The sequence below is a fragment of the Pongo pygmaeus genome, chromosome 8 (genome assembly GCF_028885625.2).
Source record: "Pongo pygmaeus isolate AG05252 chromosome 8, NHGRI_mPonPyg2-v2.0_pri, whole genome shotgun sequence".
Lineage (NCBI taxonomy): Eukaryota > Metazoa > Chordata > Mammalia > Primates > Hominidae > Pongo > Pongo pygmaeus.
The window spans coordinates 101,968,302-101,995,049 of record NC_072381.2 but is presented as its reverse complement, the minus strand read 5'-3'; the positions used below and the strand labels follow the sequence as shown (position 1 = coordinate 101,995,049).

General features: G+C 44.3%; 1 protein-coding gene across 4 annotated transcripts in view; it reads left to right on the top strand.

Annotated features, from left to right (window-relative positions):
• PIK3AP1 (phosphoinositide-3-kinase adaptor protein 1) overlaps positions 1 to 26,748 on the top strand; it is a 127,469-nt gene that overhangs the window by 44,779 nt on the left and 55,942 nt on the right. For 3 of the 4 annotated variants that reach the window (XM_054503069.2, XM_054503070.2, XM_054503071.2), the window contains 5 exons: positions 17,716 to 17,852; positions 21,811 to 21,955; positions 23,009 to 23,151; positions 23,280 to 23,412; positions 25,803 to 25,999. In XM_054503069.2, the coding sequence (XP_054359044.1) occupies positions 17,716 to 17,852; positions 21,811 to 21,955; positions 23,009 to 23,151; positions 23,280 to 23,412; positions 25,803 to 25,999 (755 nt within the window). Of the gene's footprint in view, positions 1 to 2,232; positions 2,252 to 17,715; positions 17,853 to 21,810; positions 21,956 to 23,008; positions 23,152 to 23,279; positions 23,413 to 25,802; positions 26,000 to 26,748 lie in introns of those variants that run through there. The other variant, XM_054503072.2, reaches the window with a different exon arrangement.

Sequence of the window (26,748 nt, the reverse complement as noted above, 5' to 3'; positions counted from 1 at the left end):
TGCAGAACTGCATTCCAGCCTGGGTGACAGAGTGAGACTCCGTCTCAAAAAACAAAACAAAACAAAACAAAACAAAACAAAACAAAACAAAACACCTTGTATGTTTAATCTCATTTTAGCTTTTGTTTTTCGGAAGACTGGGACTAACACAGTGTACCATGCAGAATTTTCAGGGCAGCTTGGTTCAGGCTGGTATCATAAATTAGAGGGTTAGACAGTTTCCTGTTTCTCTCCAGATTCCACACTAAAAGCCTCCAGGCACAAAGCCTTACAGTGGTCCTCCCTGAGGTGTTGCTTTCCCTGCTAGTAACTTAGGTGGTTGGTCTTATCTCATTCATCGATTCATCCATTCATGCAAGAAGCATTTATTGATTTCTCACTATATTCTAAGCCCTGGGGATACAAAGATGAATGAATGTCAGGGAATCTGTTCTCAAAGAAATCACAGTCTATTAGAAGAACAATTTGGTCAACAGATAAACAACACTAATTGATTTAACTTTGTCTTGCACTTTTCAGTTTTCAGAGGGCTTCTGCATGTTGATCACTTAATTCCAATAAGCCTGTGCAACAGACCAGGCAGGCATAAATAAACCCATCTTAAAGGAGAGGAAACTGAAGCTTAGAAATGTCAAGATTACCCAGGAAGTGGCAGAGATGGGACTTGAATCCAGGTCTTCCGTGGCTTAGCTGAATGTGCTTTTCCAGAATCTGTTAGTAATTGCGTTTGTGCTGCTAGGAAATACTGTAGAATATCTTTAGAGTCTTGGCCTTAATAGCCCTGATTTTAATATTGGACCACTAAGGCCAGCAACTCCTGGGTTAAAGGAGTTTTGATTTTGGCCTATATTTATGCAGAATTTGGAATGCCATCTTGTTTCATATTTCTTTAAGCCCTTCACCAAGAAACATCACACCCCCACCTCCACCCAGCCTTGACCAAGCCACAAAGCCAGACGCAGCCTTTCATGGTGAGGGATGAGAACAGAAAGTTACCCTTCCTGAAAGTGGAAAGTGAAACTGACCAGCCATTTCCATCCTTTCAGCTGGTCAGAATGCGAAGGGTCAGCCTAAGTGGGGGAAAGTAAACACCATTTCAGCCTTTCCTGGGACTTTGACCATTGAGTGGGAGAGAGACAAAAGGGAAGAAATTTTACTCTCAATTTCTTTGCTTAGTTATTGTCAAGAGTTGCCTTCAGCCTCTCAGTTCTTGACTTAGTGAAAATAAATCACATTTATGTGGCCTGCCCCAAACAAAGCCCATTTGTCCGTCCTCACACCAGTAAAGCCAGACGTCAGTGTCTGTCTAGATAAGAATTGATTCCTGAACCAGGAAACCAAGAAGAGCCTGTGAAAAGGTGAGTTATTAATGGCCTCATGACAAGCCTGTGTTGTGCCATTTGAACGAAATTTACATAGGGAGAGGAAGCACATTTATAAGTGTCGGAAAGAGATGAAGAAAGAGGAAGCCTTTCGGGGGGCTGTGGTAGCTCCTGCTTCGTTAGCAACACTGGGGTTTCCTGAACGAGGAAACAGGGGCCTGCAGGCCTCCAGACCTGGGTGCCTGGAGGGGAGCACTTTCTCACAGGTGTGGAGATGGGATGCAGGTTGGATGGTGCTCCCTAAGGATCCTGATAAACCCCGCCAAGGAAGCTTACCTGTGCTCTTCTGGTTGCCTGTGCATGGTAGATGCAGCCCGAGACGCTGAATCCAGGATAGAGGTGGGTTTTTGTGCAGCCCATTTACCATGGTGGGGAAGTAGATTTTCCTCCAACCCTTCCCAGGTTTATATCCCAGAGACTGGTTGAGGGAATGTCAGTCTGTGGCTGGAAAGCAGCTCACCTAGCAGAATCTTTTCCCCTTTTGGGTCATGTTTTCTGAGAGTGGCTGTTCCTTCTGTTCTTCTGCTAACCAGATCTGGAGTTGGGAGCTTTGAATTCTGCATGTGGTTCTACCATTAAACCAGAAGCTTATGAACTAGGGCCAGTCAGTTCATGGCCCATGCCTCTATTTTTCCATCTGCAAAATGGAGACAGTCATCTCTGTCACATGTGCCTGGAGACACGGAAAGGAGCAAAGGAGAACAAATCAAAAAGTTCAGAGGCACTGGCTGCTGAGACAACTCCAACTGACCCTTGGCTTCTTGGTTGAGGATAGAGCAGCTCTATTTGGGAAAGCTTCCTGAAGGTTGAACCTGGAAGAAAGTTAGAAGGCCCCAGCCCCAGCTGGGAGAGGACTGGAAGAGCCGCAGGCAGGTTTTATCATCGGTGGACAAGGGTGGGCACCATGGTGCTTTCATTGGTTGTCATGGCAGCCTCAGCTGTTTTGCTATTTTTGCTCAAGCTGAAGAGCAGGTAGGGTGGGTTGGGGAGGGGAAGGGAAAAGCTATAGTCCTTTGCTTTAAAAAAACAGCAACAAGAAATGAACACTTTGAATAGCTCATTTAGAGCTAATAGTTCATTTATTTAAGGGGGTGCGGAGTGCTGGATAAAAGTCTTAGAGGCCTGAGGTCATCTGTCCTCCTGTCCTGCTCCCTTGATCTTGAACCTTAAGTACCTTGAGGAGGGCCAGGTGAATTACCTGATGAATGAAGGAAATACTGTTCCTTGTCTGTGCGAGCTGGAAAAGATTTGGGCTGATGTCAGTAGATCCTTGACCCAGAACCCTCTACCCAGCGCTGCAAATTCACCGATGTGCAGTGAAATCAGGCAGCCTTAGGAGTCTGCATCTGGCACAGAACACTGGGATGGCAAAACGATTGCGTATGATGGGTGAGCCCACCTGCATTCCAAAAGTTACCAGCTCCAACCACCTCTGGAAGCTAGCATGGGAGTGTGGAAGGAGGGAAGGAGTGGATTCATTCCTCTTTCTTTGTTTCTACAACTTTCTCTTTGTTTCCATAGAGACAGTGTGACCACCATGACTGTATTTTTTGTTTGTTTGTTTTTTGAGACAGGGTGTCACTTTATTTCCCAGGCTGGAGTGCAGTGGTACAATCATGGGCCACTGCAGCTTCGACCTCCCTGGGCTCAGGTGATCCTCCCACTTCAACCTCCCAAGTAGCTGGGACTACAGGCGTGCACCATGCCTGATTAAATTTTGTATTTTTTGTAGAGACAGAGTTTTGCCATGTTGCCCAGGCTGGTCTCGAACTCCTGGCCTCGAGTGATCTGCTTGCCTTGGCCTCCCAAAATGCTGAGATTACAGGCGTGAGCCATCGTGCCTGGCCATGACTGTATTTAAAGTCTGAGTCAGGAAAGTATCTGTAGGACTCTGCCTTATCTTTTTGGCATCATGAGGATGATGATGATGATGACGACGGTGATGAGAACAATGATTGATGTCACTTTAATTAACTCACACTAACACCTCTAAATAATTGTCACCTCCTCCCTCCCCTGACTTTAGTGTCAGTAAGACATCTGATGGGTAAGAATTTGGCATTCCACTGACCCTCTTACCATCAGTCTGATGACTGTATGTGACTTTGGGGGTAGCTGGTGACTTGTGGGTTGGGTATACCTGTCACTCTCTGTTGGGAGCTTTGTAAGTGAAGGGGGTTAGTTGGACGGGAAATTCAATACCCAATAACCAAGGTGGGTGAGCAAAGAAGAAAGACCCATGGTGATGACTAAAATGAAAAAGCAGTCTTGATGTTTGCCAGGAAGGTGGGGGAAGGTGGGGGTTATTGAAACTTAAGGTTTGAGTCCCACCATTGCAAGCCTCTCACCTCCAACCCTGTGAACCCACATATATTTGCAGTAGAGCAAAGGCTCCTTCACTGGATCCACACACTGGGAATCTGGACACAAGGCCAGGTCTGAGGTTTCCTTTTGTGCTTTCTAAGGACATGACAATAGCTGTGATGCTGAATTTCTGAGTGAATAGCCAGTGTAAACAAGATAAATGCAGTGTAAACAGGAGGCATGTTTATAGCCTACTTCAGAATCATTTTCTAAGCATACTGTAAACCATGCTTGTGGTACCTTTTCAGACATTGGTTAATTATAGCATCTTATTTGTTCTTGAAAGCAGATAGAGCAGGATGTTGACTTGGTAACACTTTGTTAGCCACTCGTTTGTGTTATTTTATGCATCTGGAGGCAGCTCTTGCTCGGGGTGGGATGGGTGGTCAGCCACTCGTGTTCTCAATTTTGACCAGACTTTACAAAAGAGCTGATATATTCTGCCTGAATGTCTGGAATTATTTCAAAAACAAGCAAAGATAGTTTTCAACTTAAGAAAAATAAACTGCATTTTCAATCTGTATTTTACAGAATTTCCTTTTCTCCTGAATACTTTTTGCTGACAGGTCTCCAGTATACACCCTGCATGGGAATCAGGGTCCTCTCAGACACCCAAACTCCCTTCGCCTCTCACACAGCCCTTCCCCCATATAGAAGGTGTTTCCTGTGGCCCAGACACATCATTTGCTCTCGTGCCTTTGTGCCTTTAATCATGCTTTTCCTCTGCCAGGAAAGTCCTCCCAGCTCTCCTGTGTGGTCTCTCCAGTACCAGTGAGGACAGAAATTTTCTCACTCTTCCATTTCTTGGGGGAGCCTGGGATAGGCTTTGAATATTTATTATTCGTTGATAAATAATGAGTGTTTGTTGAAGGGATAAGGAAATGAACAATGAATTATTTTATTACTTTAAATAGAAAATATCATGCCTTTTTTACAGAAGGGTAAGTTCAACATCCCAGTGCTATTTGACCGAGGGGAGCTTGCCTTCTTCATCTCTTAGGAAGTTTTTCTCAACTTCTGAATTTTTCATGTGCAAGCACTTTTCTCTCTCTTCCTTTCTCTCTTCCTTTCTTTCTGTCTGTCTTTCCTTCCTTCCTTCCTTCTTTCGTCTTTCTCTTTCTCTCTCTTTCTTTATTTTTTTTTTGATGGAGTCTTGCTTTGTCACCCAGGCTGGAGTCAGTGGCGCAACGTCCACCTCCCAGGTTCAAGTTATTCTCCTGCCTCAGCTTCCCCAGTAGCTGAGACTATAGGCGTGTGCCACCATGCCTGGCTAATTTTTGTATTTGTAGTAGAGACGGGGTTTTACCATATTGGCCAAGCTGGTCTCAAACTCCTGGCCTCATGATCTGCTTGCCTCAGCCTCCCAAAGTGCTGGGATTACAGGCGTGAGCCATCTCACCTGGCCCCACTTTTCTAAACACTTAGAAACATTAACTTAATTTAGTTCTATTTATAGTCTCATCGTACAGGTTGGTGCCTGGTGATAAGGTATCACATAATTCTCTCTGTTTTTTTTTTTGTTGTTGTTGAGACAGGGTCTCGCTCTGTCACCCAGGCTGGAGTGCAATGGTGCGATCTCAGCTCACTGCAACCTCCGCCTCCTGATTAGCTGGGACCACAGGCACACACCACCACGCCCAGCTAATTTTTTGTATTTTTGGTAGAGACAGAGTCTCATAATGCTGCCCAGGCTGATCTCAAACTCCTGAGCTCAAGCAATCCTCCTGACTCGGCCTCCCAAAGTGCTTGGATTACAGGTATGAGCCACCGCGCCCGGCCTCCCTGTTTTTTCATGCGGGGCTTCATCTTCCCAATTCATTGGAAGCTCCTTAAGGGACACAGCTGTACAGGACACACTTCTGGAATTCTCCTGTGGGATCCAGGCCAGTGCTAGAACGTGGCAGATGTGTTGTGTAGACACTTGCTATGTGACTAGGAAACTTCGTAGTAAGCTCAGGTTTTGGAACATTTTATTCGGGGCTTTGAAAAATAGCTGTTTCATGGTTTCATCACTGTGGCTTAGGTAGGATGAATGAACATCATCACAGCTGAGAAATTTCATCCTGAGTGGAAAAGCCTCTGGAAGCTTCTCCAGACCTTGGGTAACTCTATATTCCTGCCCCATTTGTGTGGTGGTTAAATTTTATTTTATTTTATTTTTGAGATGCAGTCTCATTCTGTCGCCCAGGCTGGAGTGCAGTGGTGCGATCTCAGCTCACTGCAGCCTCCGCTTCCTGGGTTCAAGCAATTCTCCTGTCTCAGCCTCCTGAGTAGCTGGGATTACAGGCGTGTGCCACCACGCCTGGCTAATTTTTGTATATTTTTAGTAGAGATGGTGTTTCACCATGTTGGCCAGGCTAGTCTCAAACTCCTGACCTCAAGTGATCTGCCTGTCTTGGCCTCCCAAAGTGCTGGGATTACAGGTGTGAGCCACTGCGCCTGGCCCCGTGTGGTGGTTAAATCTGAGTCCTCAACTTAAAATACAAATGCAGAGGAAACACAGCCCTTTCTTCTGTGAACCCCAATACTTAGGTTGCTTGTCTGCATCCTTCTAAGAAATCTTTGAATCTTCTTCAGTCTTTTTTTCATCAGCCACACTGGAAGTCTTGAACATGAACCACGATACCCCCCTACTTCATCCCAGCACAGAGACACACAGGTTCCCCTGACTGGCCCCAGTGACCGTTTCTGTTTAATTCCGTTTTTGAGTAGATTGGTGGCAAGCTCTTAATTCTCAGTTGAACTTATCTCCTTAGTTTCCTTCTCTGCTCACTTTCTTTTTCCTTGTATCTAAAACTTAGAGAAAGAATTCAGCATGTTTATGCTACAGGCCTTCATCCTGCCTTCCCACCTTGACTTTACCTTATTTAAACTAAAAAATAATTAGTTTAACGAAATGGAAGCAAAATAGCATAGTGCAGCGTTTCCCAAACTTCAGTCATTTGAGAACCACCAACCTTGTTTTTGGCTTATGTTTGTACCATAGTGCTACTATTTTCTTAAATTCATGTACCATACAATTCACGCGTTTTAAGTGTACAACTCAGCAGTTTTTGGTGTATGAGGTTAATTTTTAAAAATTGTGGTAAAATGTAGGTAACAGAGTATTTGTCATTTTAACCAATTTAAAGTATACAATTCATTGGCATTAATTACTTTCACAATGTTGCGCAGCCATCACCACTCTTTCCAAAATTTTTTTGTTGTGCTATTAACTTAATATTTTCTTTAAGTCAATTCATATTTTCTAAGTAAGTATATTTTAAAAGGAAACCTTGCCACTCTACATGAAAAAACCAGTATCTCCTGATATAGACTATAGAAGGTAGATATAAAAATATAGATAATAAAAAGTATACATTGGTATTAAATTCTGTGGTATACAGATTCCTACAGACGCCTGTGGGCTTAAGGCCCTGTTCCCTTTATGGTGCAAAAGGAGAAATGCATGGTAAAGAGGTGTTGAAGGCATTCTTTTGCTGGTTGAAGTCTTTCTTTTTGATTTAAGTGGAACTGAAAGATTTGAAAGGGGACTGTTTTCTTAATGTGTGGTTCAGTGTTTTGGAATGTTTGCTGTACACTTTTTTTTTCTTGAAAAAATTCTTTATCATCCAACTTGATGCTGTACACTCTAGAATCATCCTGGTCTCACCAGGGTGCATGGCTCATGGTATGGGAAACCCTGGCAGATGGATGACAGCATGGGTTTGGTTAAATTGTTGTCAGGTTGCCTTACAGCACACACTGGGTGACTTGGACAGTGTACTTAGATTTTGGCTGTAAAATATGCAGAATGATACTGATCTAGTTGCTGTGATAAAATGAAATAATTTATGTTGTGTTTTGCATAGTTCCTAGCATATTGTAACTGCTCAAAAAATGGCAGTTCTGGTTGTTTTTAAGAACCATGCCTGTTTATGCATTTCTCAACGTTTAATACTGCCTTACAAGAGTAGTTTGTGTCCTCTGAAAAATATTCTCCAAGATCAGCAAATGTCATTCTTTTCCACACCCCTTCCAGAGCGCCGACCGAGTACCAGACATTGTATAGTGAAAAGAGGCAGTGAGCACTGTGGTGTGAAAGCTCAGTTGGAAAATGGGAGAGTGCAGCCTTGGGTTGGAGGCCACTAGGGCATGAAAGACCATGGATGGTTCCATTGGCATGAAATATTTCTTGACTTAAACCCCATCCTTGGAATGTGCCCTTTTGCCATGGTGGCAAGTCACAGCATACCTAACCAGGGCAGCATTGCTCGGAACAAGGCAGCACCTTTAGGCGTCAGTGACAGCAAAAGCTCCAGGTTGTGTTTCATGAACTGCAGAGTCACAACCCCAGACCAGGAATAGGAAGTGATATCACCTTCCACTGCCCTGGGCCACATCTAGAAGGGAGGCAGGGCAGTGGCACCTGGGGGTGGGGAGTGGATTCCTACCTCAGCTCTGTGCTGCTGCTTGATCTTGGCTGGGTAATTTCATTCCTTCTGGGCACTGGATTTTCATCTATAAAATGGGAATAAGCATTGATTCCTATTTTACAGGGTTGTTCTGAGGATTAAATGAGGTTAGGACTATTGAGCAGTCACCATAATATTTAACAAATGGGAACTTTGATCATTATCATTATGAGTAATAATAATGACTGTCACCAGCTCTTACCTAGCATTAGCTACTCCATGTAGCTTAGTTGTGGGTCCAAATGCATACATATATTTATTACATTTAAAATTCATACAGTTTTTTTCAGACCCAAATAGTGTATAGATTCCCCTTAAAGGAAATAAATATTACGAAGCTTTAGTGTCAACTAATTAATGATTTTGATGTTGTTTAAATATGCATAGACATATTTAACTCTTTTTTTTTTTTTTTTTTTTTTTTTGAGATGGAGTCTCACTCTGTTGCCCAGGCTGGAGTACAGTGGCGCGATCTCTGCTTACTGCAAGCTCCGCCTCCTGGGTTCACGACATTCTCCTGCCTCAGCCTCCCGAGTAGCTGGGACTACAGGTGCCCGCCACCACGCCTGGCTAATTTTTTGTATTTTTAGTAGAGATGGGGTTTCACCATGTTAGCCAGGATGGTCTCGATCTCCTGACCTCGTGATCCACCTGCCTCGGCCTCCCAAAGTGCTGGGATTACAGGCATGAGCCATCTCGCCCGGCCTGTTTAACTCTTTTTTTATTTGTATGTTCGATAGTCATACATATTTAATTCTTTATGTTTATTGTTCTTTCCCAACTCCGAAAGCAAAACAAATGAACAAGACACAAATATAGGTATAAAATAAATAAAAGGCAAATCGACCACGTTCATTTTGTCATGGAGGATGCTGGTTTATTGTGGCAGCGTCCTGTGCACTGTGTGGAGGCTGTGGTACTCGCCAATCTGTGGGGAGTCTTGCTGCGTCTCCCCTGTGTTATTTTGGGGCTTGGATCTCCCACCACATTTCTCTATATAAAGTAGTGTACAGGAAAATCTCCTTGTGTTCAGTTGGCACAAATGTCTCATTTCCATATCATCCTGCCCCCTTCTTTCCTCAGTAACCTCTGACATTTAGCATAGCATGACCTAGCTGCAGAGATTGCAGACACAAACACAGGCTCAGACTCCTGTGGCAGCACCCCCTTTATAGCATGGTCATTCATATAATCTGAAAAATTCTTTCATCCCGTTTAAAAGGCATTATGATCTAAATGAAGAGCCCAGACACCGATTCTCATAAAGAACGTGTCTAAGGACTTTCCGCAGACCAGACACTGGTTTGAGAGACAGTAACTCATATACTGACTGGATCTCCAAAGTATTTGAAGCAGTCTTAAACATTAAACACAATATAAAAGAGAGAAATAGGCAAGACCAAGGACCTGGACAGCAGTGTGAAAGAGGCTAAGAACCAAATTTGTCACCGAGCTACCCGGCAGCAAGGGCCAAAGGTGAAATATACCAATGTTCGCTCGTTCCTTTTGTCTGATAAGAGAAAGCACTCAAGTTCTCTGAAGAGACAGACTTTTCCTGCCATAGAATTCAAGGAGTATTTATTACATGGATCCTCTATAGATGACACTTTGAAGAACCAGATGCACACAGAAAGTCTTTTTCAATCATTTCTCCAGAGTTTCTCTAGACTTCATAAAAGCTGAGAGGATATTGTGAAATTTTAAAGCAGTGAGGATGCTATTGGCATCTTAATACTTTACACTGGGGAGGATCCTTGGGGTTTTCAGAGTACCTTCGCTCAAGCATTATTATTTGAGTCTCAGGACAGTAAAGGTGGTATTATCTTCAAAGCAGGAAGTGGTCCAAGAGGGATCTACATGTTCAGGTGGGAAGGTCTGAGACCACCCCACTCTGTCAGGTGGGTAAGAGCAGTGCTTGTGTCTGAGTGGGCATTTCCTTTGAAGGAAACTTTTAATCTGCTGAAGTGCTTGGACCCTGGCCCTGTTGGGATTCTGCCTTCTCCGTAGTGCATTGTGGAAGAGGCCACTGTGGCTTGTCAATCAGCGCCACCAGAATAACCCTGCAGAATGAATGACATCCTGCCTAACTTCCTGAAATGAGTGAGCTGCTGGTGGCTATCTAAGGTGACTAAATGAATAGACCTACTGGAAGGAATTGTTTATTTTGTATGGCCTGTCTGAATGCTGGGAAATATCTGCCAAGTGCCGCACTATTAGCATCAATCTCATTTGTGTCAAGCTGGGCTCTTGGGCAAAATTATTAGCTAATAGATTGCATTGGTTTTGTGCCTATTTTAAAAAAAGATTAGCTAATAGATTCAGTTGCTACTTTTTCTGTTACCCTACCCCCATTATCAAAGAAATGCTTTCTCACTATGGAAAATACTAAAATACATAAAATGGTAGAAGGAAGGAGGGAGGGAGAGAGGAAAGAAGCATGCAGAATCCAGCCGCACATTTTCTTCTGACCTTTTAAAATGCATTTTTTTATGTAATTGAAATCCTGCAGCATCTGAGATATAATTTTATATCCTGCTTTTTCGCTTCGCATGCCGTAAGCTTTTACCCACGTCACTTAGGACTCTTTGAAAATAATGTTTTTAATAGTCTTTTAGGTTGTTTTCAGTTTTTTCACTGATGCAAAGCCTCTTGGTTCCGAATCTTTATTTTGGACTTTTATTTTCCTCCTTAAGAGAGACTTCTGGAAATAGAATTATGTGGCAAAAGCTGTGAACATTTTCAAGGCCTTCTCTTTCTCTGGGTGTGGACACATGGCTTTCCAGAAAGACTGTGCAGTTTGTACTTCCCTCAGCAGCTGGGGAGTATCTGTCCTCCAGTCACCTTTAAACCCCGCACTGTTTAAAGTTTAAAGTTTATTGAGTGTACTTCACAGCATTTTCTAATTTGAAAAGGTAAAATAGCAAGACAGCATTGTATTTTCATTTGCATTCTCATGATGACTAGTGAGAATGAATGATATTTGTTTGAATGGGGAGGTAATTTGTATTCCTTCTTTTATGAATTATCTTCTTATTGGTCTTGGGGTATTTTAAAAGAGATTTCGTGATGTCTTCATATATTAAGAAGATTAGCCCCTTGTCATTTTTACTTCAAATTTTTAAACTGTTTGTGATTTGCCGTTGGGTTTTTTTGTGTTTTTTTTTTTTGACGGTGTCTCGCTCTGTTGCCCAGGCTGGAGTGCAGTGGTGCGATCTCGGCTCACTGCAACTTCTGCCTCCTGGGTTCAAGTGATTCTCCTGCCTCAGCCTCCTGAGAAGCTGGGATTACAGGCACATACCACCATGCCCGGCTAATTTTTGCATTTTTAGTAGAGACGGGATTTCACCATGTTGGCCAGGCTGGTCTTGAACTCCTGACCTCAGGTGATCCACCTGCCTCAACCTACCAAAGTGTTGGGATTACAGGTATGAGCCACCGCGCCCAGCCTGCCATTGGTTTCTTTGTTGAGGTATAATTCACATACCATCAATTTATCCATTTAAAGTGTACAATTCAATGTTTTTTTGATATATTCACAGATTTGTGCAATATTCACCATAATCCATTTTAGAATATTTTCAATCAATTTTAGAATATTTTCATCACCTCAGAAAGAAATTTCATACCTCTTAGCTATTGTCCCACAATCCTGCCAATCTCCCCAGCCCAAAGCAACCACTAATCTACTTTCTGTCTCTATAGATTTACCTGTCCTGGACATATCATATATTTGGAATCATATAATTTGTAGTCTTTTATGACTATCTTCTTTCACTTAGCATAATGTTTTCAAGATTCATGCATGCTGTAGCATGTGTCAGTACGTCATTCATTTTTATTTATTTATCTATTTAATTTATTTATTTATTGAGATGGAGTTTCCCTCTTGTTGCCCAGGCTGGAGTGCAGTGGCGCAATCTTGGCTCACTGCAATCTCTGCCTCCTGGGTTCAAGCAATTCTCCTGCCTCAGCCTCTTGAGTAGCTGAGAATACAGGCGCCCACCACCATGCCTGGCTAATTTTTTGTGTTTTTAGTAGAGAGAGGGTTTCACCATGTTGGCCAGGCTGATCTCGAGCTCCTGACCTCAGGTGATCCACCCGCCTCGGCCTCCCAAAGTGCAGGGATTACAGGTGTAAGCCACTGCGCCCAGCCTTATTTATCTATTATAATAAGAAAATGTGTCTCTATTTATATAAAACAACATATTGTTTTGAAATTTATTTCTCTTTATTGCTGAGTAATGTTCCATTATATGGACATACCTCATTTTGTTTATCCATTCATCAGTTGATGGACATTTGTGCTGTTTCCACCTTTTGACTATTAGGAATGATGCTGCTACAGCATTTTGACTTTAGTTTTTTGTTTGTTTACTAAAGTTTTAAATTTATGTTATCAAGTCTTGCTCATTTAGATTGTGATTTTTTTTTGTTTGTTTGATTAACAAATATTTTCCCAAACCACTGATAAAATGTTCACATGTATTTTCTTTTTAATTTTTAAAATTTGTTTATTTTTATTTTGCATTTTAACCTCTAATCCATCTAAATTTTATTTTGGAGTTATAAGAATTAGGAAGAATCTAAATAGTACCCCTCACTTTCCCCTCTCCTTTCCCTTTCCCTTTTCCCTTTCCTGTCCTGTCCTTGCCTTTTCTCAGTGTCTCGCTCTGTCTCCTAGGCTGGAGTGCAGTGGCATAATCTGCAACCTCCACTTCCTGGACTCAAGCGACCCTCCCACCTCAGCCTCCCAAGTAGCTGGGACTGCAGGCACATGCCACCATGCCTGGCTAATATTTTGAAATAGACTTTATATTTTAGAGTGGTTTTAGGTTCATAGCAAAATTAAGTGGAAAGCATGCAAAGTTCCATGTCTGCTCTGCCCCTACGTACACACAGCCTCCTCCCACCCCCATCAACATCCAGCACCAGAGTGGCACATTTGTTACCACTGATGAATCTACATGATGCATCATTATCACTCACCCAAAGGCCAGAGTTTATATTAGGATTCACCTACTGTTGTATTCTCTATTGGTTAGGACAAATGTCTAATAACATGCACCCACCAGTATACTATCATACAGAGTAGTTTCATTGCCCTAAAAAGCCTCTGTGCTCTGCCTATTCATTCTTTCTTTCCTCCTAACCACTGGCAATCACTGATCCATAGTTTTGCCTTTTCCAGGATGTCATATAGTTGGAATCATACAGTGTGTTTTCAGATTGGCTTTTTTTTTTTTTTTAGATGGAGTTTTGCTCTTGTTTCCCAGGCTGAAGTGCAGTGACGCAATCTCAGCTCACTGCAACCTTCACCTCTCAGGTTCAAGTGATTCTCCTGCCTCAGCCTCATGAGAGGCTAATTTTTGTATTAGCCTCTCAGCCTCATGGTTGGCTAATTTTTGTATTTTCAGTAGAAACAGGGTTTCACCATGTTGGCCAGGCTGGTCTCGAACTCCTGACCTCAGGTGATCCAACTACCTTGGCCTCCCAAAGTGCTGGGATTACAGGGGTGAGCCACCATGCCTGGCTCAGATTGACTTCTTTCACTTAGTAATATGCATTCAGGTTTTCTCCGTGGCATTTCAGGGCTTGCCAGCTCGTTTCTTTTTGGTGCAGAATAGTATTGTATTGTCTGGGTGTACCGCACTTTATCCATTCACCTACTGAAGGACATCTTGGTCACTTCCAAGTTTTGGCTGTTTTGAACAAAGCTGCTATAAACATTTGTGTGCAGGTTTTTGTGTGACTGTAAGTTTTCAATTCTTTTTGGTAAATACTGAGGAGCATGATTGTTGAATTGTTTTGTAAGCTTGTGTTTAGTTTTATAAGTCTGTCTTCCAAAGTGGCTGTACCATTTTGCATTCCTACTGGCAAAGGATGCATTCCTACCAGAAAAGGAGAAGAACCTCGGCAAAGCATGCAAGTTCTTGTTGCTCCACTTCCTTACTAGCATTTGGTGTTGTCAGTGTTCTCGATTTTGCCCATTCTCATAGATTTGTAGTGCTATTTCATTGCTGTTTTAATTTGCATTTCCCTGATGACATATGATGTGGACCATCTTTTCAAGATATACAGATGGCTTCTTTGCCATCCATGTGTCTTATTTGGTGAAGTGTCTGTTCAGGTCTTTTGCCCTTTTTTAAAATCAGGCTTTTTATTTTCTGTTTGTTGAGTTTTAAGAGTTCTTTGTATATTTTGGGTACAAGTATTTTATTAGATATGTCTTTTGCAAATATTTTCTCCCACACGACGGCTTATCTCTGCATTCTCTTGACAATGTCTTTCACAGAACAGATCTGTACTGGTTTTTAATGCTTTTTAAAATCCCATATTAAGTTTTTATGGGAATGAAGCCTTAATTCTGGACTATCTCTTGTATTCAATTGCTCTGTCCATTCTGTTTTTTAATAACTTTAATATAAAATAGGACTATCCTTTATTATTTTTTAAAACTTTACTAGAAGACGTAATACCTATATAAATGGAGTTTTCCAGGGTAGGAAATAATTAGTATTATAAAGAAGAACATTGTCCCAAATAAAATGTTAAATTCAATTCAAAGAAGGTTGTATGGCTTTTACTCTAAATATTATTTTAAAACTGAGGAGTGTTTTTTCATGGTTATTACTTTTTTTCATGGTTATTGATTTAGTCAGGTTTTTTACTTCTTTAAAGACAATTTCAATACTTTATATTTTTCTATTAAAATTGCTTTTTTTTTTTTTTTTTTTTTTTTTGTGGAGACAGAGTTTTACTATGTTGTCCAGGCTGGTCTTGAACTCCTGGCCTTAAGTGATCCTCCCACCTCAGCCTCCCAAAGTGCTGGGATTACAGGCATGAGCTACCACACCTGGCTGCATTGAGATTTTCTTAGCACAGAGTTCTCACTTTAATATGAATTCTTACCGTAGACTTTTCACTTCAATGTGTTTCTTAAAATTTCTTAAAATATAGACTAGTGGGCCAGTATTTTGGGAGAAATAAAGGATTTGTCTTTGTTGAAACAATGGTAGACTGCACTGTGGGTCCATCCCAAAGAGGTTATACCTGTGTGATATATCAGAATAGGTAATTGGCAAGAGTTTGAGCCACTCCAGCCACTGTGGCCACTCAGGATAGTATCTAAAAAATTCTGGAGCAAGAAATAGTTCCAAGGAGCTTCTTTCTATTTTAAGTAACTGAATGTTTCAAGTCCATGGGATTACTTTCTCATCCCAGAAGAACCTCAGAAATATTTTTTAAAATGGTATGTCCAGGAATCTAATAATAATTAACTGAAACTTCATGAAATCCTTAAGAAGAAGACTGTGAATTGTCCCTGATCTTTTTGGCTTTTTCCGTCACAAGCTCCTGTGCTGAGTGAGGGTTGCTTGGGTGGCATGTATAGCTCTGTCCAGGGTGATGGGCCCTGGCTGTTTTAGAAGTCATCAGTCAAGGAGAGAAGGGTGTGGGGAAGGGTATATTCAGCAGAGAAAATGGCAGCTTACTGTGTTAGCTTTTGCAGGGAGTGAGGGGAGAGCCAAGAGGATTAGGAAGGAGAGTTGGAGGAGACTGATGGTTCTGATGCCCAGCTAAAAACCATATCGCCTTGCTTAGAACACTCCGGGTCCTTTGCTCTACCTCTTAACCCTAGATTCTGCCTGACGTACAGACAAGGACAAAGACCTGGCAGCATTCAAATAGGCATTCTGGAGTAGCATGTCTTGGGAAAAATCACGGAGGAGGAATAGTGACAAGAGTACCTGCCTCATTGCCCGTTGCTCTTTAGGGCAGCCCATAGACATTCAGCAGTCAGATGCCAGGCTCTGGGACGGGACCTCCACTCTAGGCTACTGAGATTTTAAGCTGCATGGCTAGGGAAGAAGCCCCGGCCCCTCTGCTGGCCTGAGCAGGCCAGGGGTCAGTGTCTTATAGTTAGAGCAATAGGATACAGTGGTACTGAGGCCCTGTAGCCCTGCCCCCACCTCGGCCTTTATGGTTGTGGAAGCACAGCCTCTTCCTAGCATGACCTGGGGTCTAGGGTGAAAGCCTGCGGTTACAGCTTTCTAGGGTGCCTATCAGCAGCTGTTTCGTAACCCTAACATTCTACCAGGACAGTTGCCACAAACTCTGCAGAGGCCAATTTTCTTCCAGGAAACCAGGCTGCAGGAATCAGCCAAACTAACCCTTGCTTCTCACCTCTCCTGTCCTTTTAGATGATGGACTCTCTGAAGGCAAGGTTAGTGTCTGATTCATCCTCGGGTTCCCTCACGTACCTACACATTTGGCTGGTTGTATAAGTGGTTAAGGAATGAATAAGAGCAAACCCAAAAAATAGACTGATGAAACTTCTCTCTCCTCTCAACCATTCTTTTTTTTTTTTTTTTTTTGAGACGGAGTTTCGCTCTTATTACCCAGGCTGGAGTGCAGTGGTGCAATCTTGGCTCACTGCAACCTCTGCCTCCCAGGTTCAAGTGATTCTCCTGCCTCAGCCTCCCAAGTAGCTGGGATTACAGGCATGTGCCACCACACCTGGCTAATTTTGTATTTTTAGTAGAGACGGGGTTTAACCATGTTGGTCAGGCTAGTCTCGAACTCCTGACCTCAGGTGATCCGCTTTCCTTGGCCTCCCAAAGTGCTGGGATTATAGGCATGAGCCACCACACCCAGCCCTCTCAACCATTCTTAACCATTTTTGTATTCTGGCCCTCTTTGAGGATCTGATGAATGCTTTGAACTATCTCCAGAAAAGTGCAGGCAAATGCGTACACGTGTGCATGCACGTGCACACACACACACACACACACACAGTCTTGCACACAACCTCAGAGGTAGGTCTATCAATTAACAGATTCTGGTTAAGAGCCCCTGCCTTAGAGCTCTGGTAGGTTCTCAGCAGCATCTCATTCTGTGCCAATACCACACACATTTGCACACCCCTGCTCACCAGCCCTGACTCTGTGCATGCTCCAATCTTTCCATGGTACAGGTGTTACCTGTGGAGCCTGGTTAGATTTATCTAAAGTTTGTTGAAAATGATTGCTTTTCACTTTTGCTTCCAGAGGGGATACATTGGCTAGCCATAACCCTGAGACCTAGTGGCTTTCTGGACAGTGCAGGTTTTACTTGATGTTCCAAGAATGACCTTTAAGTGGACAGTCCCTACTTGAACCCACCTAAGGGGAAAGGGCCTCCTTCCTTTCCTCACTCCTCTTCATCCCTGCAGGAAGTCTGCAGGTAAAGCTTCCAGAAACCCGTTGGTTAAGACTAAACCTGCAGCCTCAGACTTTCTGGCCTTCCCCTCCACCATTGTCATCCCTCTTGCTGTCATCCTGCCTTGTGGCCTACGTGCTGGTTGGCTTTTCTTCATTAGGTCCCCTTTCATGATTTCCTGAGTCAGTCCCTTCTGCTTGTATTAGTTTGACATTCAGAGCCATTTCCTATTTTGCAATATTTGGGGCTCTCATGGGGTGGAACATGTCCACCAGTTCTCCTTCCTGCCGTTCCCATTCAGCGGTGTCCTCTATTCGTAGATTCTGGCTGTGACTCAGTCACTGACACTGAGCCTGAGGACGAGAAGGTTGTTTCCTACTCGAAGCAGCAGAGCCTGCCGACGGTGACTTCGCCTGGGAACCTGATGGTGGTGCAGCCGGACCGCATTCGCTGTGGGGTAGGCACTGCTGGGGGCCTGGTAGCTGGATGTCAGCACTTGGGCTTTTCAAATGCATGCATTTGTTGTAGTAAAGAGAGTGGGTTCTCGTATTGCACCTCAGTATAACTGCAGCCTTCCTTTGGGATTTCTTTTGAGTACCCTGTTACCCGGGCCCTGGAGACACCCAGCTCCCCTGAGTAAGAGAGAGACTAGCCCAGGGAGATGTGTGTCATCAGTCTAAGACTTCTGTTCTATGGATCAGTAATAACATAGAGCACCTAGGAGACCAGCAGACAGGAGCATTCCAGACACTAACGCTAACCCTAGAGTTAGAGGCCTGTGTCTCTTCCTGGTAGCCTAGTGCTGGGAGGAAGGAAATGCATCTTGGGCATCTGACAGCTTGCTTCTCCATCGCTGGCCACTGCCATGGCCGAAGGAAGTGCCTTGAAGCTTGATGGCTGAAACCAACTGGCCAATATTGCTTTTTAAAGGGATCAGATAAATGCCATACATCATATGACTAGATTTTCAGGGGTGGGGCATACATTACAGATGACTTGAGTGTGAGGGCCCAACTGATGAGCCACTGCCATTTGAATCCTACCTTAGTACTGATGGTTTTTCATTATTTTTCCTTTCCTAATTAAAAACGTGTGGCATTTATGATAGTTCAGAGCAGCAGAATGCTTCCTTTATGGATACAAGCTCTTTGCTAAGATGGCTTTGCAGGCTCCTTGAGGCGAGAGGACGTGGGAGCCTTGGCAGTGGGCAGCACTGGCTTCCTCACCCTTGTGGGTGGTTTTGTGCAGGCTGAGGCCATGAGGCATTGGGCAAGCACTTCCTACATGGGGTTGCCAACTGTTTCTTTGGGCCAGATTTAACTGATAGACATTGTATTAGTCTGTTTTCACACTGCTGATAAAGACATACCTGAGACTGGGAAATTTACAAAAGAAGGAGATTTAATTGGACTTACTGTTCTACATGGCTAAGGAGGCCTCACAATCATAGCAGAAGGCAAGGAGGAGCAAAGGCATGTCTTACATGGATGGCAGCAGGCAAAGAGAGAGATAACTTGTGCAGGGGAACTCCTCTTTTTAAAACCATCAGAGCTCATGAAACTCATTCACTATCATGAGAACAGCACGGGAAAGACCCGCCCCCCATAATTCAATCACCTCCCACCAGGTTCCTCTCACTGGGAATTGTGGGAGTTACAATTCAAGATGAGATTTGGGTGGGGACACAGCCAAACCATATCAGACATGTTTGGTTTGGACTGCACAGTGTTTATTTATTTATTTTTTGAGACAGAGTCTCTCTCTGTCATCCAGGCTGGAGTGTAGTGGTGAGATCTCAGCTCACTGCAACCTCTGCCTCCCAAATTCAAGCAATTCTTGTGCCTCAGCTTCCCAAGTAGCTGGGATTACAGGCACACACCACCATGCCCAGCTAATTTTTTTTTGTATTTTTAGTAAAGACGAGGTTTCACCATGTTGGCCAGGTTGGCCTCAAACTCCTGGCCTCAAGTGATCCGTTCACCTCAGCCCCGCAAAATGCTGGGATTACAGACGTGTCACTATGCCTGGTCTAGACTGCATAGTGTTTTAAAAGTTAGGCATTGGCTGGGCACAATGGCTCACACCTGTAATCCCAAGACTTTGAGAGGCTGAGGCGGGTGGATCCCTTGAGCTCAGGAGTTTGAGACCAGCCTGGGCAACATGCTGAGACTCCCATCTTTATTTTTATATTTTATTTTAAAAAGTTAGGCATAAAAATCTGTGTTTCCAGCTTCCTTTGAATCAGAATCTGGTCATACTAGGCTTGAGATGACTGGCGGGGGCTGAGCAACCCTGTACATGGGCCATGCATCCCCCAGTTGGCGGGTCCCCACAGTCCCTGTTCTTTATACGCAGCCTATCTCACTCCTTTGCCTTACTGGCCATGCCTTTGTGGACATTTCCATTTTAAATCTTCCCATGCCACTTCCTGCTTTCCCCATGCCCCTCTGGTCAGGCTTTGGGTGCCCATGGGTAAAGAGGGTTGGAACCAAAGCATGATCTCCTTCACTCTCCTCTGTGATTTTTCCAGGCTCTCATTCCTTCTCCTGTCTTGATTGCCTGTTATCCCAGGATTCTTGTTGCCGATTTCAGGCTTCTGGATCCTGGGGGGAGGGGAAGGGGCAGGCCGGGGTTGGGTCCTGGCTGTCAGTAGGGGAGACACACATTCTCATTGGCTTCTTATGCTCCCTGGCAGAAGGTGTAGGTGGGACAAGGCTGGGCCTGCAGCAGGAGGGATGACCACCACAGCACATGTGTGTGCAGCCTCAGCAGCCCCGGGAGCCAGGATCACCCCCCACATCACCTGTCATAAAGTCCAAGCTTGCCACACCCTCTCATGGTCCTTGTCATGAAGGGCTAATCTGAGGACTTTATAGCAGAGTCTTAGGAGGAATATCTGGGGATTTGCTATGGCCAGGAATCTCTCCTTTCCTCATGTTTTTTGGAGAGCCTGCCCTCACCAGTTCAGACTGAGAGGTTCATTCCCCCACGTAACCAGCACAGCAGAGTCACTCCATTTGGCAGGCTTGGTGTGAGATCTTAAAGCAAGCTAAAAGACCTATTCGATGGTTTGGGAAAATTAATCCCCCGAGAAGTTCTTTTTGCCCAGTGGTAAAATCCAGGACTGCATGAAGAGCAGAGCTCAGGAGGGCTTCTCTCAGGCTGCAAGGTGCACGCTTGTCACCTGGGCATTTTGTTATGATGCAGACTCTGGCTCAGTGGGGCCAGGAGGGGCCTGAGATTCTGCATTTCTAACAAGCTTCCGGGGGATGCCCACGCTGCTGCTCCCTTGGCTCCACCTTGAGTAGCAAGACTGGTCTAGAGCAGAGCTTCTCAAGCTATCTGTGGCGAAGGACTCTAAAAAGATGTCCAATTCTGAAATGGACCAATGATTTCATTAAAAACAATGCAACAGAAATGCTATGCAAAATAAAATAAAAAGACATATAAATGGCCAGATGTTGTGGTTCACGCCTGTAATCCCAGCACTTTGGGAGGCCAAGGCAGACAGATCACCTGAGGTCAGGAGTTCGAGACCAGCCTGGCCAACATGGTGAAACCCTGTCTCTACTAAACATAGAAAAATTTTCCAGGAGTGGTGGCAGGTGTCTGTAGTCTCAGCTACTAGGGAGGCTGAGGGATGAGAATTGCTTGAACCTGGGAAGGTGGAAGTTGCAGTGAGCTGAGGTCGTACCACTGCACTGCAGCCTGGGTGACAGAGTGAAGCTCTGTCTCAAAAAAAAAAAAAAAAAAAAAGCGTATAAAGTATCAGCCTTAAGGTTTTTTTTGTTTTGTTTTGTTTTGTGTGTGTGTGTGTGTGTGTGTGTGTGTGTTTGTGTGTGTGTTTTTGAGACAGAGCCTTGCCTCTGTTGCCCAGGCTGGAGTGCAGTGGCGCGATCTTGGCTCACTGCAACCTCTGCTTCCTGGGTTCAAGTGATTCTCCTGCCTCAGCATCTTGAGTAACTGGAACTACAGGCACCCACCACCACTCCTGGCTAATTTTTGTATTTTTAGTAGAGGCGGGGTTTCACCATGTTGGCCAGGCTGGTCTCAAACTCCTTACCTTGTGATCCACCCACCTCGGCCTCCCAAAGCGTTGAGATTACAGGCGTGAGCCACCGTGCCCGGCTAAGTTTTATTATTATTATTATTATTATTGTTATTATTATCAGCTTCAACAGACATAAAATGACTCCATCCAATTGCTGTAAATATTTACTCTTGGTTTTTGTGACTTGTCTCGTTGGGACTGGTAGCAAACAGTTCACTGCCCAGCACTGGACCACTGAGTCCACCCTGTCCCCAAGGACTCTCACTAGGTAGAGCTAGGGCAAGAGAACTGGGGAGAACCTCGGGCCCAACACCCTACGGGGATCTGAGAGGGAGAGGGGACAATGACTGGCCTCCCGTTTCAGGCAGAAACCACTGTCTACGTTATTGTGAGATGTAAGTTGGATGACAGGGTGGCGACGGAAGCAGAGTTTTCTCCTGAGGATTCTCCCTCTGTAAGGATGGAAGCCAAGCTGGAGAATGAGTACACCATTTCCGTGAAGGCTCCCAGTAAGTAGTCCGCTGTGAATGTGATGACATAGGGCTTCATTGCTTATTTGCTATGCTGTCACCAATGCCACCAATGCCAGGTATTATCATCTTAAATATGTTTGCTACTTTGATTTTTTTTTTTTTTTTTGAGACAGAGTCTTGCTCTGTCTCCCAGGCTGGAGTGCAATGGCGTGATCTCAGCTCACTGCAAGCTCCACTTCCCAGGTTCACGCCATTCTCCTGCCTCAGCCTCCTAAGTAGCTGGGACTACAGGCACCCGCCACCACGCCTGACTAATTTTTTTGTATTTTTAATGGAGACGGAGTTTCACCATGTTAGCCAGGATGGTCTCAATTTCCTGACCTCATGATCCACCCACCTCGGCCTCCCAAAGTGCTAGATTACAGGCGTGAGCCATGGCGCCCGGCTACTTTGATATTTTTTAAAGAGTAGTCCATTGTTTTCATATGCATTTCTTTGATTACTAGTGTGGGTAAATATTTTTCCATGGCCTCTATTGTCGCATTTCCTCTTTTGTGAATCTCTGTGGTTGGTGTTATTTTTAATTTTCTCTTGCCCCCTCAAAACCCCTTCCTGTGGTATAGCATCCCGCCCCAGGGAGAGCGCGTAGTCATGACAGCAGCTCATGACTTGCAGTGAGCCAGTTCAGCTGCCCCAATGTGGCAGAAACACAGTTTCACCTCCCATGGTTTTTCCCTCCTTCTGTGACCACTGGCCTTTGTGTAAAGTGCCTTAAACCCAAATTTTCTTCCTGTTCATTGAGGCACTGGGCCTACAGTAGTGAGTAAAAAGATGAAAATTTTTTGAAAATTAAGTTGCAACCCCAATGAGGATAAATTGCTGTGGCCCAGAGCCCTGCCCATGTGCTGGTTTGCTCACCTGCTACCTCCACCCTTTCCGTCACTCCCGCCCCAGCTCACCTCCAAGATCTTTCTTCCAGCCCCCAATTAGTGTTCTCACCACTCAGATGGAGTGTGTATATCCACAGCCACTTTTCCCTGGATGCTTGTTTTTCCTGGGAATTTTGATAGTGTCTTTTCTTCTGTTCAGACCTTTCATCTGGGAACGTTTCTCTGAAGATATATTCTGGGGACTTAGTGGTGTGTGAAACCATTATCAGCTATTATACTGACATGGAAGAAATTGGGAATTTATTGTCCAATGCCGCGAATCCTGTGGAATTCATGTGTCAGGTAAGGATATTACGAGGAAACCTGAGCTTTCTGGGCATGTAATTTCTGCTCATGGCTTATCAGTCTTGAATCTGTGGGATGGAAGAGAGCTGGATTTCAGATCTGACCATCTTCACTTTTGTTTTCAGGCCTTTAAAATTGTGCCCTACAACACAGAGACCCTTGATAAACTGCTAACCGAATCCCTGAAGAACAATATCCCTGCAAGCGGACTGCACCTCTTTGGAATCAACCAGCTGGAAGAAGAAGATATGATGACAAGTAAGTTGACAGTCAAACCTCAGGAAACCAACGTGGGCTGATTCCAGCCCACGCTGGTTTCAGCATCCCATCAACATACACGTTTACTTTCTGCTGTAACTCTTCTGGGTCCCTTCTCTATAACCTATCCTGTGATAAGGACTCATTCTTGACTGGTTAGCCTCATTCTTCTAAATTGCAAATCTGAATACTTTGCCCCCTTCTCAAAACACATGTGGTGGCTTACAGAGGAGTAGGAAATGAGTGATTTTAAATTGGTTTGGCGTAAGCCACTGGAGCTTGTTATGATTATTCCTCATAGGGATAGCATGAGGAGCAGGTAAGCTAAGTACTGTCAGGGGAGGTTCCCAGTTGCCTTCTAGATAAAATCCAAACTGCTTAACCTGTAAACAAGCCCTCATCTCTCTCCACACTCCTTGTCTTTTCTATGCTTTGATCTGCAGGAGGTATGAGCTTTTTTCACCTGTCTCTTGCCACTTAGACTCATGGAAAGACAGTCCTTCCTTCCTGCCTTGGTTGCTGTTTACCTGGCTAACTTCTCTCACTTCCCTATAGCAGCTTAGGTAGCACTTCCCCAGAAGACCTTCTCCAAACCTCCAGTAGGTTCCATTCACCTGCTTTGGCACCCCCGACCACCAGCATGTTGGGTGCCATTGACCTAGCACTCCTCAGCTGTGTCTGTCTTCTTTGCTAGGCTGTCTGCTCAGTGAGGGCTGGAACTGCTCCTGGGTGGCTGGCTCTTTGTAGGCTCTAAACAAGTAGTTGTTTAATGAAGGAGGAGCAGCCTCTTGTGCACATGTGACATGCTGGGAGCTGGGAGAGTCACACCCCTTGCACAGGGATGATGCTTGGTGTTCTGGACAGGATGCCTATTGTAGTGTTTCTGTGGACACCACCGTTACTTCATGCCATGGTTGCACTACACAAATGGGACCCAAGTCTCTGGTTACCTTCTGCCTACGTTCCATCCTTCTATAGTCTAAGAGAACCATGAGGATGAGTTTGCATGACTTTCAAGGCCTTCTCCTGGGGGATTCTCTTTCGTATTGCCTCTCCCCATTTTCCTACTATGGAATGTTCTTGCAGCACTTTCGTAGATGTGACTATTCTCTATTAAGCTTGGGGCTTAGGAGAAAGTATTTCATAGCCTGACAATTGGAGATCCTGGGAATATTTTCAGACCCTTCATTCCAAGGTCATATTTGGAATAGAAGGCTGGGTTTGTCATGTTAAAAAATATACATTTGTATATAAATATATGTCTATAAAGTTGTTGGGCTTAAAAATAAACGTTTATGAAAAAAGAGATTTATCCCCAGCTCCGCAAACACAAACATGTCCATTTTCTTGGTTGAGTTTAACTTGCTGTATTCAGATGTCAGTAGGTGGAGGGGTCCGTGGGGACCTAGCACCTCTCTGGAGTACTTTGCTTTCCACCAATTAGAGAGTGAACTGACGTCCTGGCAGGGCTTGTGTGCATTAAGACCAATGTTCAAAATCTCCCCTGAATAGGAAGATTCTGAATACTATCTTACTTATCCTCCCAGGTCCTTTTGTGATAGTCTGGAAGTATTTTCTGGTTGAGAACTAAAGGCAGCGGAAAGTCTAAGGAACATAGCCAGGATTACTTGGTGTACTTATCATGAAATTAGGAATAAGGGCTAAGAGGATGAACAGCTTTCTTTTAATCAGCACGAAACAATAGCTTTAAGAAATACATGCTCTGAACTTTGCAGAGAAGTTCAAAACATGATTCCTATTGTACTGTGTGGCTGTTAGTTAAGCCTTTAAACAAACCCGGCATATTTTGAATTGGTACTTTTTCTCAGGATTCTCCAGTCCTGTTAGAGAAGATGGTAGGGTATTCATTATTAGATTTGCTAATTAATTAAAATGTTATGGCCGGGTGGGGTGGCTCATACCTGTAATCCCAGCACTTTGGGAGGCCGAGGCAGGTGGATCACTTGAGGTCAGGAGTATGAGACCAGCCTGGACAACATGGTGAAACCCCATCTCTACTCAAAATACAAAAATTAGCTAGGCGTGATGCACGCCTGTAATCCCAGCTATTTGAGAGGCTGAGGCGAGAGAATCACTTGAACCTGGGAGGCAGAGGTTGCAGTGAGCCAAGATTGTGCCACTGCACTCCAGCCCGGGTGACAGAGTGAGACTCCATCTCAAAAAAAAAAAAATTATTTCCTCTGCATCTGAGGACATGATCTTCAGTGGTGTCCTGAAGGAAGCTGTTAGATGTTAGGTCAGTCAATCAATAAGTAATGGCTGAGTGCCTTCTGTTGCCATGCTAGTCTTGGCAGCTTCATCTCCATGAACAAGGGCACCCTGTGCCTTTATTTTTATCTGTCTATTAAGTTTTCCTTGATAATTTTCAGATCAGAGGGATGAAGAGCTGCCCACCCTGTTGCATTTTGCTGCAAAGTATGGACTGAAGAACCTCACTGCCTTGTTGCTCACCTGCCCAGGAGCCCTGCAGGCATACAGCGTGGCCAACAAGCATGGCCACTACCCCAACACCATCGCTGAGAAACACGGCTTCAGGGACCTACGGCAGTTCATCGACGAGTATGTGGTAAGGTCAAGGCAGGAGGGGCCCAGGATTGGAAATGCACTCTGTGGTAGTATGGCTGCCCTTTCACCCAAAATACGAACAGATTTTATCTCTAGCATGTCCTCATGTGCCTCTTCTGGCCGTGGGCAGTATGTGTGGGCTTAAGAAATGAGGTCTGGAGTCACATGGACCTGGGTCCGAATTCCTGTACCAACACTTGTTAGCCTTGTGACGTTGGGTAAGTCACGTATCCTCTCTCAGTTTCCTAATATGCAGAAGGAAGATAATCATAGTTCGAGTCATAGAGTTCTTTTGAAGGTAAAAGGGAATCATTTCTATTAAGCACTGAGGTTCACCCGCAAAGAATTTACAGAAACCTTTATAGAGTGAATCTGCTGAAGGTAGAGGCTGATCATCTCCCCCCACCTCCTCACCTGCCTCCAGGGCACCATGGTGGGATGCTGCCTCACCCACCTTCAGGCCCCAGTGAACTGTATTGGGCTTGGTTTCTTCTTCAGCAGAAACCACAATAAAGCTGTGCACCTGGAAAGGCATCAGGGCAGCAACTCTAAGGCGCACCTTCTGCTGACAGCCTCGCTCTCTCTTTCTAACCCTCTGCCTGGGTCCCGTGTTAAGACAGGCAGGTATGCCCAGTTTATCTGATCATCTGGTTTGGGGCCCTCAGCTCCTCCTCGAACATTGACTTTTGGGTCCTTCTTTGAGGCTGATCGCACCCCACGTCTACATCTTATTCCATGCCGCAATATTGC